At 46.1% G+C, this 17541-nt stretch overlaps 1 protein-coding gene across 5 annotated transcripts in view; it reads right to left on the bottom strand.

Annotated features, from left to right (window-relative positions):
• Positions 1-17541, bottom strand: part of CACNA1D (calcium voltage-gated channel subunit alpha1 D) — a 2225258-nt gene that overhangs the window by 1551689 nt on the left and 656028 nt on the right. For all 5 annotated transcript variants that reach the window (XM_069643624.1, XM_069643621.1, XM_069643623.1 and 2 more), the window contains exon 4: positions 6160-6299. In XM_069643624.1, the coding sequence (XP_069499725.1) occupies positions 6160-6299 (140 nt within the window). The remainder of the gene's footprint in view (positions 1-6159; positions 6300-17541) is intronic.

Genomic DNA, 17541 nt, shown 5'->3' with positions numbered 1-17541 from the left:
ATGTGTTATGGGAGGGGGAAATATTCACAATCAGCACTGGAGTTTGGAATTTGGGACAGCCAACCAAATCATGTACTCAAAAGGTTCTGGTCACCGGATAGCGGGCTCTCTTGGCAAAAGCCAGCTGGGCAAAGGTCTGGTCACAGCGATGCCTCAGCTGGATGAAGCAGGTAAGCAGGGCAAGCAGGCGGCACTGGAGAAACCCAAAGCGGGCTCAGCCACCTTTCCCCTTTCTCCCTGAAGTTAGTGCAATTTTGTTATGGGGTTTTAGTGCTGAAGGGTGGTTCTGCCTGGATAGGAAGGCCTGGGTCAACTATCCTTTTTCTGGCAGTGGGGTCTGGAATCTTGCAGAGTGAAGGTGGAATATCTGAATCCCCAGGTGCTGGAAATTTCAGAAGAGAATGTCCTGTCCCTGTGAGCTCCCACCCTTTATATAAAAGTGGTTTATTGTTGGGCAGAACTGAACTAGGCCTACCCCCAAGACAATAGGTCAGCCAATGGTGGTTGCCTCCTCTAGGAGGTGACTCCGTTTAAGGGGTTGTACTTTATGATGTGCAAAGCCTTCCCACAGTCCTTTTTGCCAGAAATCTATTTTTAGCATAAATTATACATTTGTACAGTTGTGGCATTTTAGCAGTCCAATCCTCACATTTGTAGGACTTTGTTTCGCACGTCTAATAGTCTTTCACGATTTTCAATGATAAATATTCGACCTAAAATTCTATAACTTTAAACATGGGTATACATTATCATAAGGCAAGCAAGTATTGAATTTCTACGTGACATAAAGTACACTTACCTCAGGCTGTCAAATTATCTACCATTTCACATTCCAATATGCCAGTGAAGGCTACCACGTCTTAAATTAAAAACCTCAAAATGACATTTAAACTGTTAACTTTTTACATTCCTGCAAAGCCCAGTAGCAAAGATAAAAGTCTTAAAAGTTTAATAATAAAATAGTCTTTAGAGCCAAAATGGTCAGCATTGTTCATCATATAAGGGCAAAGTTCCAAGGATGCTCTTGAGTTTGCTCTTGAGTTTGCTTCGAAGCTCCCAGTAAAAGTTGCGAGGATGTGCGATTTCCTATTTCACATTTCTGTGTCCCACAATCTCTATTGTAAGAGGCCTAAGCCGAGACAAAAGTCTGATGAGCCCAGGCTGTTCAGTGCTTTTGGTTCATTCAAAGTTTTCCAAGGTAGCAATTAGTACTCGTGTCCTAGAATCTATGGTGGCACCTTCTGTTGCTAGCAACCCCCAAAGCAGAACCCTGTTTCAGAAGGCAGCCCATGTCTTTATTTCTTATTTTATTTTATTTTTGTTCTGAATCAGAATCAAGCCTGTTAAATAAAACATCCCATATATATTTCCCAGCACAAACCCTTTTACATTGCTAGGCAAGGGCAGGGCCTTATCCAAAATATACTTTTAAAACAAGTATTTTTCTTATTTGCAAAAGTACATTTAAACTTGTGGTGAAGCCTGCTGGCATGTTCCTTTCAAAAGGTTCCATCTGAATTTCCCACGTTATTCTGCAGCCCCAGTCAGTTTCTCTTTAGCAGCAATCTTTTTAAGGCACAGATCCACTGATATTGACATTGAGCTGGGGTTTCTTTGAAGCATTGATTTTTGATGTTTTGTAACTCAAAAGTCAACCGTTTTCCTGTGTGGCTGAAAGTAAAGCTTCATTTTATTTCTCAGATGTAGCTGACACAGCCTGTCATTCAGGGATAATGCTCTCTTCTGCTGAAGCACAATGGGAATATGGATGGGCTTGGCAGGGTCTCACTAATAACAGTATTGTGATTATGAACGGATGAAAAAAGCGTCAGGGCAGCATACTTTTTCATGTAAAATATTCCCTTTTTAATGGGAACTTTTTAGCAAGCAGCAAAACAGCGATGTTCCTCAATTTGCTTCTTTTGGTGCACACAAGAACACACATTGGCACCTTCCTGGTGTGCTCCCTGTTCCAACTCACCCAATAGGTGTTTGGCAAGATGGTGCAGCCATCCTTCTGTTGCTGCAAAATGCAGTTCTGATGCAATGGTGCTCCAAGGAGCCAGCACAGCCATTTTGCTGTGGACTGCAGAAGCGCAGCTTGGTTATGGATGGGAATTCTGCTGAGTGTGTCAATGTAGCCCACAGCACAAACCAAACAATTAGGGGATACATCAGCTAAGGTTGGTGAGATACAGGCCTACTCCTTGCACTAAAACAAATTGGTCCACATATGCCCGCTCTAATGGTGTCTGATTAAGACTATGCAATACAAGGTTATAACTTTAGCCTTTAACGGTGGCAAGCCAACTCCGAGATTCTAAAGGCAAGCCAATCTTGGCAAATAATAAGGGACATCTGGAAGGCTAGACCTCTCATCTGGGTTATGCACACAGAACTGATTCTGGGCACAGTGCAGGCAATGCGCTTGCTGATTAGTCTGCATGACAGAGGACTGTATGCTCAGCCACATACATAGTTCAGGACACAAAAGCATGACTAGATGCAAATATTCATAACCCTCAAGAGTTCCTCACTACTTGCAACTACGCTGTAAGCTTACATACAGTGATAATCACTATACCTAGGTCTAAAGGAGGCCCTGTTGACAGGGCACTACCAATAAAGCAGGATAGAATAAAATGAGTCTCCACTGCAGATGCAAGTGCAGCCGCAACCCACTTCGGGATTTCAGCTACTAAACAAATCTTTCAGAATAGATATTGGTGACCAGGGCTTAGTAAGGAGGTACAAGAGTACATAGGGAATTGTTTTCAGATAACAATGAACAATTTCTGCAAGCTGCCAGGGAGTACACAAACAGGGGCAACAGTGTCTTTTGAATGCAAATATATGGACCACATAGTTACACTGACACCCTTCAACAAGTATGAATACTTGTTTGTCATGGTAAACTAGTGCACAAGGTTCACTTGGTAAATTGTTCAGAGTAAAGTTGATTTTAAAGAGCTAATAAAGGGTTTGCTGTCCAAAGTAGCTATTATCGAACCAATTTCGCTCCAAGCTGACAATGGCCCAGCCTTTTTAGTCAAAGCCTTAAGAGAGGCCCGTCAAGCTGGGGCTGTACTCTGAAAGTCTCGAAACCCGTTTTTGCTCACACGTTTATGGTGTGAGAGATGTGGTAGTGAATATGGTGCATATCATCCAAGAAGACTTGGAAACTTTACAGGATGATGTGAGGTTGAGACAAGCTCAAACATCCTCAGTCTGTCTAGGGCATTTCCAATGTCAACCCATCTCCCACCAAAAGCCGGCAAAAGAAACATTGAAAGAGTTTACCAGCACAAAGGAAATCCGCAACCCCAGGAAGAACCGGTGACGCCAACCCGTCAAGACAAAGGTAAAGGGAGCGGCGGTAGAACCAGTAGTGGACAGGGGCATAAAGAAGGCAACAGCAAACCAAGAAGACTTCTCAGTATTTGGGAAAACATTAAAGCAAGTCAAGAATACTACAGGAGGCATCTCAGTAATTGGGAAAACCTTAAAGCAAGTTGAGAAGACTTCGGGAATCATCTCCCTCGTCTCAGTAGCTGGAACAACGGTAAAGGAAATCAAGACTACTACTATGGGAGACATCGCCCTTGTCTCAGTGGTAGTGAAGTAAGTAAAGACAATGAAGAGGACTACAGGACTTCTGGTACTCGTTCCAGGAACAGGAAAACGCTGACAGAATCCGAGGGAGGAAAAGAGCAAGATCTAGGCAAAGTGAAACACAGAACATTGAATCGTTGGACATTTAAGAGAGCCTGGAAGAGTCCACTTAAGGAACTACAGGGGTAAATTAAGACTATCCCAATGAACTGTATGAAGATAAGTTACTAAAACTGATGAAGCCTGCCCAGGAGCAGGGAGTCATTCTCCTGAGACCCTTTTTATGTTGCTGGACCTTTTTCTTTAGTGGTAGGGTCAATGTAGGTCAGTTTTTGGACAGATGACAAACTAGATTGATTTGGACAACATCACTTACGACAAGCACCATAGTTAGATTTCTGTTAGGCAGAGAAACCCCCCTTATTACATGAACAGATAGGCCTTTTTCTACAAGTTTAATAAAGTGTTGGTTACAAAAGCCACCTCTTTGTCCGTCTCGTTCTTCTGGCCTACCACATGGTTCAAGGGGAATGTGAAAATCTTGCTGCATGAAGAGAAGATGTAACTCAAACAGATCTGCATACATTAACAAAGAGCAATCCCATGGCTCCCATACTTGACTATGATATGATGTGATAGTTTATTTGTATAGCGCCAATACACAAGTGTTTCAAAGCGCTTCAAGGCATGGTAGGGAGCAAGGGGAAAATAGAATAACATTCTTACAAGGCCTTGAGACTTAAGCAAGTAAGCCACAGGCAAGTTAGCTATCGTACTAGGCCTAACAACATTTCAGATAGTGCAACAGCATTGACAATAAGTGAGGGAAGGAAGGGCAGGGGCAGGAAGGTGAGGAACAAACAGTAACTATTGCAGTAGGCCTGACTACATATCAGAGAATGCAAGAGCATTGTCAAAGGTGAGGGGTGGGGGGAGAGAAAGTGAAGGGAAGGGAGAGGTAGTGACAGACAGAGTCAGGAGAGTGGGTGTATGGTGGGTAGATGCAACGGCAATGAAAAACAGTGAAACCAGGAGTAGGCAGACAAATTGAATGAGCGCAACATGATTAAGAAGACCACTGAGAGCACACACTTAATCAGGGGTCGATAGGGTGAACATCATGATTCAAGAGTCCAGCATGAGCCCGCCATGATTCAGAAGTCACAAAAAGAGCACAGCAAGATTCAATACTCCAGCATGAGGCCACCATGTTTCAGAAGTCACAAAAAGAGCACAGCAAGATTCAAGAGTCCAGCATGAGCCTGCCATGATTCAGAAGTCACAAAAAGAGGGCAGCAAGATTCATGAGTCCAAAATGAGGCCGCCATGATTCTGAAGTTGCAAAAGATCACAGCAAGATTCAAGAGACCAGCATGAGACAGCTATGATTCAGAAGACACAAAAGAGCACAGCATGAATCAAACCACAGTGAGCACATCGCGATTCAAAAGTTGATTTATGCATATAGAGACAGAACAGTGAAGGTACTTCCATAACGTGGTCACCCATTCCTGACAGCAGCGCAGGCAGGTTAGCTGAGGCAGAGGGGGCACTGCGGTTGTAGCAGGCAGAGGAGGGGAAGCTCAAAGATTAAACAGTGCTGATGAGCCATCTTATAGTGCAGCAGGAAGCACTGCAGTGATACGGTCCACGACAGTCAGCAGGTGGAAGGGAGAGTGAGGGAGAGGAAAGGAGGTGCAGTCCAGCTAACTACGAGGGATGAAAAGGCAGCCAGACAGGAAACAACAGCCTTAGAGTGGGCTTTGGAGGGGCTGGCTTTGCGGCGCCCGCTCCCTCAATTGGCTGTAAGTTGGATCCAACAGCCAAACGGGTTGTAGGGGGGGGGGGGCCTCCAGGCACCCAGGTGCGGCCTCCAGGCACCCATGTGCGGCAATCTTACTGCAGAAAATGTGGCGGCCATCTTATAGTGCAGCAGGTAGCACTCGGGTGATACAGGCCACAGCAACCACGTCCACGATTGTCAGCAGGTGGGAGGGAGGTGGAGGGGAGTGGAGGGGAGGGAGAAGGAAGGAGATGCAGTCCAGCTGACTGCGAGGGATAAAAAAACATTACGACTATCACGTCTGCCCCACAGCCGCCTTTAGCCATTACTTGATAGCCTTGAATGTTTCTGCCTTGGCCTTACAAAAGGTTTACTGACTTTTCCATATATCCACTTGTCTTATGTTTGTTGTAATATGAATCACCTTCAACCACCAGAATTTGTGTACCCCATGGTGCCTTAGTAAAAGCATCACCGACACACTATGTAACCCAACTGATTTCGCTTGTATCTAAGCAGTCTACTCGGCATGCAACCTAATCCTATGCTTTCTATTCCTTGTATACGTCATTCCTCTGTATTATACATTATGAACGGTTTTGCTTTTTCCAAGCGCTTTGAAGCAGCACTGCCACCACTTGGCACATTCTAAAACTATTTAAATAAATAAAAATGTCAAATGTGTTCCTCTGAGTAATGAGCCATATGCATTACTAAGCAGGCAAACTGAAAAATTGAACAGTAATAAAACACAAATGACTTACCCTACAATTACAATCACAAAATCCAGCAAATTCCATCCATTTCGGACATATGCATTGGGATGCATTAATAAGCCATATGCTATTATTTTCAAAAATGTTTCAATTGTAAAAACTATTAAGAAGGCATATTCCACTGTTTCCTAGAAAAGAAAGATAAAAAAGAATAGAATAGGAATTAAAAGTAAATAAGCAGGTTGCATGGGAAAGCAATGCATGCGACATGGCTAAATGAATACGCATTCAACACGGCAAGGGAAAGAATAATGCAGAGGAATTATGTTCTCGTGTTACAACATATTATAAGATAACTTACATTGTATGTGATACATTTCTACTGCATCAAAGTAATCGATCACCAAATGACAACCTATTCCAACAGGTATTGACAAAGACAAAGGGTGAGGCGGCAGAGGGTGGTTATCAGTAATGCTATTGGAGGAGTACCAAGGGGCATAGACAGTATAGTTATTGGGAGTGTGGTACTGGAGGAGTGCTGAAGCAGGTGCATGTTGGAAGTAGAGGGGCGACTGGAGGGGAGTTCAAGGAAATATAAATACTGGCTGTGATGGTCCTACCGAGGAGTGTGTAAGGGCAGAGACAGGGCAGAAGTAGAAAGCTGCATTTAGCAGAGTACCCATGGGCACACACATGATGGCAGTACAGAGGTGGGGGTACCGGAGCTGTGCTAGCAAAGGTATTGTCATGATGGCAGTAGAGGGCCATGGGTTGACTGTCCAGTGACTGGGCATGACAGCAGTAGAAGTGAAATTCAAGCAGCACCCAAGTGCAGAGACATAATGCCAGTGAAGGGCCATTTCTGGGGTGTCCACAGACAGAGGCATAACAGCAGAATCGGGTGTACCCAATGGGGGGGTGCCCAGGTGGAGATGTACGATAGCAGAAGTAGTGCCCAAGAGTATTGCCATGAAGACAGTGGAGAAGCCATTGCAAAGTGCCAAGAACAGAGGAATGATGGAAGTGGCCTTGGAGCAGCACTCACAGTAATAATGCCGTTGCATGATAGCAGCACAGGGATGCTATTGAAGGAGTATCCAGAGGCATACACATTCAGGTTCATTGCTGCACCACCCATAGGCATAGCAGTGATGGTAGTGGAGGGGCCATTGAAGGAGTGGCTATATAAGCAGGAGCATAATGGCACTAAAGGGACTATTGGTGAGCATCCAGAGCAGTGACATTATGCCAACATGTAACTAACATCCAATTTACTTACAAAAAAAGATATTTATGTAGATGGAAAAAAGATAACATAATTGACAATTCAAATAAAAGGTGGCACTTTGGTACTGAAACTCCATTAAGGAGGTCCTCTTTTTGTTTCCTAGTTTTCTTGCATGTGTGTGGAAACAAAAAAGCATAGGTCAACATTCACATATCCTGATGTCACTGGAAATATTGTCTTGAAATTTCTAACGGAAGCTAGAAAATAGTACCCTGCTGAAATACGGTGACCTTGGAGAAACATTGGTCTAGGCTTAGCTTTGGTAGGAGTACAACGGCCAGCCATTCTAATAAAATGTAATTAATGGTAAGATGTACCTTCTTTTAACACCTAGTTCTCCATCGTGGTATGCATTTTTTCTCTCTCACACACTGACACACTCGTTTCACAAAAAGATGAAGTACGCCATAGTTCTTTTTCCCCCTTTAGTGATTGTTTTAGGCTCAGAGAGGGCCTTTATGGTTTCTCTCACTGCCCCCTTTTTAGATGTAGAATGCAAGAATAAAAAAATAAAAAATACAAATCAGAAACACAATTCAAGGAATTTATTTGCTTAAAGGATGGACCGTTTCAAATAATCATACTTGTTATGGTTGAAAGAGAATGAGAGCTGCAGTGTCCGAGGCATCTCTTGAGGTGGGAACCGTCTTGGTATCACATCACATCACATCTGTCCTATATTATTATCACCATTACACGGAGGTTGCATTCTGCATACACGTGGTGAGGGGGACGTGGTAGGCTTTGCAGGGGAGCTGGGACTCTGATTTTGATCATCATTTGTGTATACGCACACTTTAACAAATGCAAGGGTCCAGTAGCACTACCATCCAATAAGTGACCTGCATGCAAACTTAACTCATTGCCTTGCTGCTCACAGAAGAAACTGTTGATTGGTTTATTTAATCATTTGGTCAATCTCAAGATTTGGAGGTGAGAATAACATTGCTGAAGCAGGGCTATGCTGCTTCCAGTTTCCAAAATTATGAACATCAGACAGAGGTCCCAATTGAGTCAACTGGTGAGAGAAAAAAAATGTGTTTCCGGTTAACGATGACGGTTCTTGTGAGGTTGTGCACATAAGCAATCCTGGGCCTGTACACATACCTGATTTGGATTATACATAGGTTGGATATCATGAAAATCCACACCGGGGAGGGAGCCAGCAGATCCCATGATCCAAGCCTGCGTTCCGAGCAACCTGAAGACTGCTCACACCGGCCCCACTATCTTCAGTCCAGATTTCCCTTGCCTCTGGTCTCTACTCAATTTCTCTCCCCACACTCCTAGCCCATTTACCGACTTCCTTTGGCACTGATTGAACATCAGGGATGCGAATAGCAATAACATTTGATCCGGCCCGTCAGATCAGGTTTTATTGCTATAAAGGTAAGCAGGTTTTCAAAAGAAAAATAAACAACATCAGTGCAACTACCTCATGGAAAGTTCCTAGATGTGTTTGGTGGTATTTGAATAGGTTTGACACATGTATTTTCTGTGGAAATTACTGACCCACACAGGAGGGTCAGGACTGCTTACAGGCCCAATGGAAACAATTGGATCACTTGTTCTTCCCGGTTAAAACGATATTACATCATGCCCTTGTTAACACTCCAGGAGGCCCCTTTTGGAAGGTTTACATGCAATAATGTCCCCGCAAACGTGTCGACTGGCAAAAAAAGTCACCACAAAATTGCAGTTTTTTGCAGGGACATTATTCCATTGAACATGCAGGGGACGCCCCTGCATCCCTCAAACCCTTTTTTTTTTCACAGGGAGCGGGGGACACCCCTGCTCCCATTGACCCCATATATATGGTCACCATATATAGTGTCAACTCAACCTTTTCTCAGTGACATTATGTATGGGGATAATATTACCTGATACCTTTGAAAGGAGGATGGCAGTGTAGCCTTGTGCATTTCAGAAGCTGGGGTGTGGTGGTCCAGGCCAGAGGAGAACACTGCTAAAATGTTGGCTTCTTCCTGTTTTGCCGCCCTTTTCCCCTACTTAAGCAGCCCCTCAGCCTCTTTGCCTGTGCAGTTGGTGGGCAGGTGCCAGTGGATCTAGGTCACATGGCCCAAGCCCCCACCCACCTTCTTAGCCCTGCCTCTTCTTTTCTGCTCTCAACTCTTAGATCAAGGGCATCTCTCGTCTGAGTGTCCGAAGTGAAGGGCAGACAAAGAAAAGGGCAATTCCTGTTTGGACCTGTAAGGACTAGGAGGGCCCAGACAACAGGTAAGCACGCACTGGCATATTTTCTCCCTGCATCCCCACAGGCCATCCCCACCATCACTGCAGTTCCGTCCACATCACGCCAATCCTCATCGACCTTCAGTGGCTTCCACTGCATGCACAAATCACCTTTGAATTTTTCTGCATCATCTATAAAGCAGTCGCCCTCAAGTCACCCAGCTGCTTCGCAGAGAAACTCAGCATCTCTGGAGGACAGCGCACCACCAGAAGTCCTTGCAGGCCTGAAATCCACTGCTGCAATCCCGTCAGCATCAGACTTGCCTCTAAATTTCAGAAATGAACTCAAGAAGCACCTCTTCAAGGAGTCTCTCCTCCTCAACAACTAGGCCATCACGTTGCTGCCATCTGACTCGCTAGACGCTGTTTGCCCCCCTCTTCACTGCCACCATGTACAGCTGTACCCTTCCTCTTTGTCCCTCTGTATCGTACCCCACTCTGTGCATCTGTTCTGTTATATACCTCTCTAAAGCGCTCTGTTGCTTCTCAAAGCTAGGTCCGCGCTCAAATACCACACTAATAATAACTAAGTGTATGAGGTGTATTATTTAGGAAATGGAAGCAGCGAGCAAAATGTCCTGATGCTGATGGAAGAAGACACATTAAAAAGGTTTCTGGGACTAGCTAAGAAAACATTGTACAACCACAGACTGAGGTCTCCTAATGAAAGAGAACACATGCCATCTCTTCCAGGCAAAGCGAGGCACCCATTTTATGCTTTTACATCTGCAAATGAAAAGCATAGGGAAGCACCCGAGTGAGTTTGAGGGCCAGGGACTGCGTTTTGGCAAGGACGCTGTAGGGAGTTTAGTGCAAGGTGATGGAAACTAATGACTGGACTAAAGACTACATGATGTTACATGGGTAACCCCCCCCCCTAGGCCCACAGCTTAGTTAAGTGACACCAACAAAAGAGTGTGAGAAAGAAGGTACAATAGGAGTGAGACGCTGAAGTGTATAATCCTCGTGTGTGCCTCCAGGCCAGCTAGCTATAGTTCACCCTCATTGATTCAAATGTGGCTGAACATTTTCCTCTTGTTCCAATATATGCCAGTGTGTCTTTACCTGCCCTAGATCATCGAGTACAGATGGATCCCTTTTCTGATCTGAGGGTATATCTCCCTCTGATATTTGAATTATCATTAGAGCTAGATATATGTATTCCTGCTGTGCATTTTAGAACCCGTCACTTTAGAACCGGTCACGACTTCCATTCAAGTTCCAGGTCACCAATAAGAAATGAGAAGGAGGGAGTCGTAGATTGTAAATGCATCCAAATAAGTGATAAAAGCTACTATGGCATACCCAAAATGTGTATGCAACAAACCCTTTATGTGATATAGTTATTTCCTGTGTGTCTGATTGTGAATTGTTTTTTTACTGATCCCTGTCCACCCTAATGGAACAGATGGAAGCACTAGCATTCATCAGCCAAGGTATTCAAATACAGAGAAGCAACAGTGGGAAGGAACATGGAGATCTGGCAAGCCTCGAACAAGTACTGACCTCAGTACGACAGTAATGCCAGCAACCCGTATCTTGTTAGGACATACAGGTATCAGAAAATAATGAATAACCCGTTGCACCAACCACAAGCAGAGCTATTTTGGGGTTTCCGATATCAATCTGGGTTCGTTTAATGAGGATATTTTAAAAATGGAAGCTTTTACTTATAACAGTACACACAAGCATGGAGTGATGTTTTCACATGGTTCCACATGGTATTTAAGGTTGACCAGGACTCTCCTTTGACCAAAATAAATAAAAATATATGGGGCGACAATAAATACAAGCATTGGCAAAGCTAATCAGTCTAGCTTTGTGAAGTAAGAGGCTAAGATATTTTATGAAAAGCTCCCACAGGACAAAAAAAGACATACCTTGTACACTTACAGATGTACTGGCTTTGCCAATGTGTTGCTGTAGATTTACCAACAGAGAACATTCCCAATGTTTCCCTGTCATGTCTGCCATATGGCAACAAGTTCAACACAAAGTTAGAAAAGAGAAAACGGAAAATCTTAGCGACCACGCAGCAAAGTCTCTCATCCTAGGTTGCCAAGTTGACCATCCCAGGGTGGTGGCTAGTTGGTGCAGGCTAACTAGATGTAGGCCTTCCACGGTCTGATACCCACAGCTGTCTAGCACCAAGTCTCCTTCACTGGTCCGCTACTCGATGATCCTCTTCGAGTTGGAGTTGGAACAGAGTTACCACTGTAGTCTTGTTTCCAGGCCCTTTCTACCTTCTGGGCTTCAACCATGGACATGCTTTCTATTCACCTCTCTCATCGGACAGTAACCTACCTGTCCCCATCTTGTTTCTCCTCCCACTGTGTGGTCCTGCCTAGGGCAACCTCGCCCGACTGAACTTTCCTACTCTTGTTATCCTCATCAAATCTCCTGCTGTTGCACCCTCATGCTTGTGTTAAACAACCTCTCCAGATGTTTGCACCTCCTCAATATTCATGCCAACTCCATCTGCTATCACAATCTCCTCCTTCTGAGGTCATCATATCCTCAAGAACCCAACAACTTCTTATTAATAAAACCACTTCTTCCAGATTTCCTAATGACATCACTACATCCCCCACTCTCAGATCACCTACACCTATGTCAACCACCTCCTCCTGAAGTCTCTTATCATCTCCGTCTGATGTTACTCCAGTTGCGAATCTCTCTACACTTCTAACTCATGTTACCCCCTCCTCAGGATCTCTCCACCTGTTGCTGGCTCCTTCTCCCACTCCAACAGCCTCCCTCCACGCCTGCACAGTTCTCGTCACAACCTCCAAAGTCCTCCCTCCCACAGCTTCAACCTGCTCTATAAACCCACATTCAGCAATTGGGGCTGTTTGCAATTCTATTTTTTTCTGGCTTGCTTTGGGTTCAGCCTTTCCTGAAGGGTTTGCAACTGTGAGTGGTGAGATTGGTTAGCTTCGCTGAGTGCACCTTGGCTTGATTTGGATTTGGGGTTAGGCCAAGCCTTTATCTGGCCTGGCCTTGAATTGTAACACTATTCATTGGACACTGCCAACTTGTGAAATAAAGGCTGGATAAGCTTTCTATACTTAAATATTCACTGGTGGCATTGTGTGGGTAGGCATGTCATAATAAGTTTCCTGCGTGTACTATCTGGATGCCAGTGAATATAAGAATTGTAACACTGATTCATGCATCAGTTTGTCTGCGTTTGGGAAGCCAACGGCTGCGAACATTGTATTGGCAGGACTGTGGTGTTCATCGAGAGTCCCGCAGACTTCAAACATAATTCTGTTGATGTGCCGGGTGGACTGATAACAGTAATAAGGTATGTGCTAAGCTTGTCAATCAGACAGAAAGTGTTTCACTCAAAGGAAACACTTTTCTTTTGCATGTTGAGATTTGGGACTGGGGCTAGTGCAAGCTGTCGACTCTCTCAATTGGGGCTGAGAGCCTTTCTGTTAGCCTGCACATTATCACTAGAGTTTAGGTCAGGGTCTAAGCTTCAAGGGTTTGTCTGCCCTCGGCCAGGAGCATGAGTCAAGACTTGCCCAATGAGACACCTCCTAGTAGCCCTGAGAGTTAAATAGGGGACCTTGTTACAGTCCACGCTGTACAAGAGGTGCTATGGCATGCAAGGCCTTACCTTCGGGTGCATATTTGGAGGAGAGCAGATTGGTCAGTCTTCAACCTTTTCAACTCTTGATGCTTCTCTGAGTGTACATACACTGCTTTGTAGATGTTGATAATAACTGACTTCATGCCTTACTTCAAATGGAGACTGTCCTAGTTGGGCGGAAAATATACATTTTTATAAAAGACAAAGACGTGGTTATTAACCAGCAGTGTAGTGTGGTGTCTTGTCCTGGAGGATTTGGTGCCTGCTAGGCTCATCAGCATTGTAGATCGGTTGCTGGTTCTGATCAACTTGTATGTTTATGTCTACTGTCTGCTCTCCTCCTTTGGTGTCACTCTCATTGTGTGCCTTTACAGTTATTTTGCATTTATTGCAGCCATTTAGCTGTCAATTCCTGAGTTTTTGTGTTGCCTGATAACATTTGGCAACTGTCTGTTTCTTGTGTAGGGTTTTGAACTCCCTGTTTAATTGTGCTATTTATATTCAGCATGAGTCTCATCATCATCATCATCATCAACTACCATCATTTCATTATGTTATTTCTTGTTGCTGGCTGGAGGGCAGGATTAAAGAGATATGCCTATAATAACTCTGTCTTCAATGAAATCTCGATTTTCTTGTTACTAGCAGTTAGGAAAATGTACATTTCTCTGCCACAAATAGAAAGAGAATGCAGGATGGCATGGGGTTAATGGAGGAAAAGGGCCAATTTAGAAAATTATGAAAAAAACTCCACGACCGGTGTTGATCAGGATATAAAGAAAAGAAGTGAAGTGTATACATGAAAGCTATCCCGGACTATGACTAAATCACTTATCAGACACATCCAAGTGACCACACAGCATTAACATGATATTGGGCCTCATTCTGAGTTTGCCGTTATCCTGGCGGTACAGCCGCCAGGATACCGGCAAATGCAGATACTGTTTCCGGCACTCATTCTGGTGGAATCGACGCCGGATTGCAAGTGCCCGAGTGATGTTGTAAAACCCCATTGATGGAATCCCATAGGACTCCATGAGGGGATTTGCTGGCAATGCCAATGAGGGCTTTTCTTGCCAGTAGGGCGCCTGCCTTACCTACAGCTTACATAAACCCATAGTCGGCAGGTCTGGTAAAGTGCCAGTATCCAAGAATTACTTGCACTTTTTTTACCCGACAGACCGACTTAGAATGAGGCCGTTTGTCTTAAACAAGACTGGGTATTATTATAGGTGTCCTTCAAAACGCCATATTTGAACACTGTGAAACCGGGTTTTTAAAATAAATGCTGCAAGAACATTATTTTTATAACACAGTTTCACATAGGCAGTTTATGAAAGGTCAATTTTTGTCATTTCTTAATTGTGCTATTTTGAACTCCGATACAAGCAATACGGAACAAGTTACTTACCTGTAACTGTTGTTCTCCAGCATGGGCCTGGCATGGATTCACATGCTCATGAATATTCCCCGTCGTCAGGCTGGGAATCTTCGGTAAAGAAAAAAAATCTATCAGTTTCGTTTCTGATCTGTCTTTCTTAGTAGTAACCAATCATTGGTCTCTAGGTCACACTGCCACAGCCAATGACTGTCCTCTCCCTAAGCCCCACCCCTGGCAGCCATCCTCAGATTTGGTAGCACGTAAAGTGGCAGTATGACCAAGTGAAGAGCCGCAGAGGGGTAGGAGGGAGGGTTCACATGTGAATCCATGCTAGACCCATGCTGGAGAACAACAGTTGCAGGTAAGTAACTTGTTCCTTCTCCAGCATGGGGTCTGGCATGGATTCACATGCTCATGAATATAAGAATACATAGCAGTACACACATGCACAACCAAGGGAGGTGGCAAAGGCTCAACATTAAGCATTACATAGACTCAACATTAAGCAACTCTTACCTCCTCACCAGGCCCACCTTCAGGCGAACAGGTCGCGCAGCACTGCCTGGCCGACTCTGAACTCCTCCCTGGAATCCCGGTCGACGCAGTAGAATCTCGTGAAGGTGTGCGTCGACCTCCACGTAGCAGCCCTGCAGATGTCCAGAAGGGTACACCAGACAAGAACGCCGTGGTAGCAGCGATCACTCTGGTCGAATGGGCTCTTGGACGGCCCGGCAACGGTCGGTTTGCCAACCGGTGACAGCGCGTGATGCAGCCGGAGAGCCATCTGGAAATGGAAGCCTTCGAGAGAGCCTTCCCTTGGTTCACAGGTCCAAAGTTCACAAACAGCTGTGATGTCTTTCGAAAACTCTTCGTTCGGTCCACGTAGAACTTCAGCGCTCTAGCTACATCCAGCGAGTGCAAAGTCCTCTCGGCTGGCGACGAAGGCACAGGAAGAAAACTGGTAACACCAAGGGCTTGTTGAGATGGAAGTCCGACGGCACCTTGGGCATGAAGGAGGGGTGCGTCCTCAGCACCACCCTCGTCTTGTGAAAAGTCAAGTATGGAGGCTTGCAGGATAGGGCCTGAATCTCTCCCACGCGTCGTGCGGAGGTGATGGCCACAAGGAACGCTGTCTTCCACGGGAACAGTCCTTTCATAAACTCCTTCACCAGGCGATGAAACCACAGGGATGACCGTCCTGCGGTTCTGGTGTATCGGGAAATCGCTGCCAGATGTACCTTGATGGAAGCATGAGCTAGTCCAGCTTTGACCAGCGACAGTAAGTACGGTAGCACTCGAGGGGCCGTAATCCGTAGAGGGTTAATCTTCTGTGCACGGCACCAGACAAAGAACCTCTTCCACTTGTGTCCGTAGCACTTGAGAGTTGAGGATGCCCTGGCCTTTGCAAGAACCTCTCTGCAGTCAGCTGGGATATCGTACCCTCCAAACTCTAGTGCTGCAGGAGCCAGGCCTGCAAGTTCAGTGACTCCGGTCCGTGATGAAGGATGGCGCCTCCTTCTCTGGAGAGAAGATCTGCATCCGTCGACAGTTTGACTGGTGGGGACGCTGACAAGTCCAGAAGGTCCAGGAACCAGATCTGCCTCGGCCACGTCGGTGCGACGAGGATCATCCTGCACCGGAACCTCTTGAGCTGGTTGACGAGTCGCAGGAGCAACGGCAACGGAGGGAACTCATACAGGAGCAGGCCGTCCCAGGGGAACGAGAAAGCATCGCCCATGCTCCTCGAATGGGGAAACCTGCTGGCGAACCTCTGGCACTTGGAGTTCGTCACCGTCGCAAACAGATCGATCTGGGGTTTGCCCCATCGTTGAAAGAGTCGATCCACTTGATCCTGACGCAGTTCCCACTCGTGGCACGAGCACAGCTCCCTGCTGAGCGAGTTGGCGATTCTGTTTGTCCCTGCCAGATGAAAGGGTACCAGAAACATCCCCTGGGCAACGGCCCAGTGCCACAGATCCTGGGCTTCCTTGGGCTGGGGATCTTGTTCCTCCCTGCTTCCGGATGTAGAACATCGTGGTGGTGTTTTCGGTGAAGATCCTCGCCACCTTGCCTTTGAGGGACGGGAGAAACGACCTGAGGGCCCAGAACACTGCTCGGAGCTCTAGTATGTTGATGTGGAGTGTCCTCTCCTCCGGGAGCCAGAGGCCTCTAGCGTTAAGATCTCCGGTGTGCGCTCCCCACCCCTCCAGGGAGGCATCCGTCGTCACCGTCACCTGGTGTGCTGGGGTCTGAAAGTCTGTGCCCGCCGCGAGATGCGTACGGGTGCCCCACCACCGAATTGCTTGGCGGAATACCTCGTTGAGTGAGATCTTGTCCTCGAAGCTGCCCGTCGCTTGCATCCAACGGGCGTCGAGGAACTCCTGTAGAGGGCGCATCCGAAGCCTGCACAGGCGCACCAGGTAGATGCATGAGGACATCACCCCGAGGAGGGACTTCATGGACCTCACCCTTGCCACGTCCATGGCCAGCAGACGCTGCACCTTGCCCAGGATGGCCTTCGTCCTTTCCTCCAACGGCAAGGCCAATCGCGCTACTGTATCGAGCCTGGCTCCCAGAAACAGTGCGACTTGCGACGGAGCCAGGTGGGATTTCGGGAAATTGATGGAGAATCCCAGGTCCGTGAGCAGCCGGACGGTCTTCGCTGTGTGTTCGACGGCGAGTTCCCTTGTTCTTGCTCGGATGAGCCAATCATCCAGGTAGGGGTAGACGTGGATCCCCTGCAGGCGCAGCCGCGCCGCCACTGGTGCTAGGCACTTGGTGAATACCCTGGGCGCCGACATCAATCCGAATGGGAGGGCCTTGAACTGGTAGTGCCGTCCCTGGACCACGAACCTGAGAAACTTTTGGTGTCCTTTTAGTATGGGGATGTGAAAGTACGCATCCTCC

The sequence above is a fragment of the Ambystoma mexicanum genome, chromosome 2p, assembly GCF_040938575.1.
Source record: "Ambystoma mexicanum isolate Mex_15411 chromosome 2p, UKY_AmexF1_1, whole genome shotgun sequence".
NCBI classification, from domain to species: domain Eukaryota; kingdom Metazoa; phylum Chordata; class Amphibia; order Caudata; family Ambystomatidae; genus Ambystoma; species Ambystoma mexicanum.
This window is presented reverse-complemented; position numbering and strand designations above follow the sequence as displayed.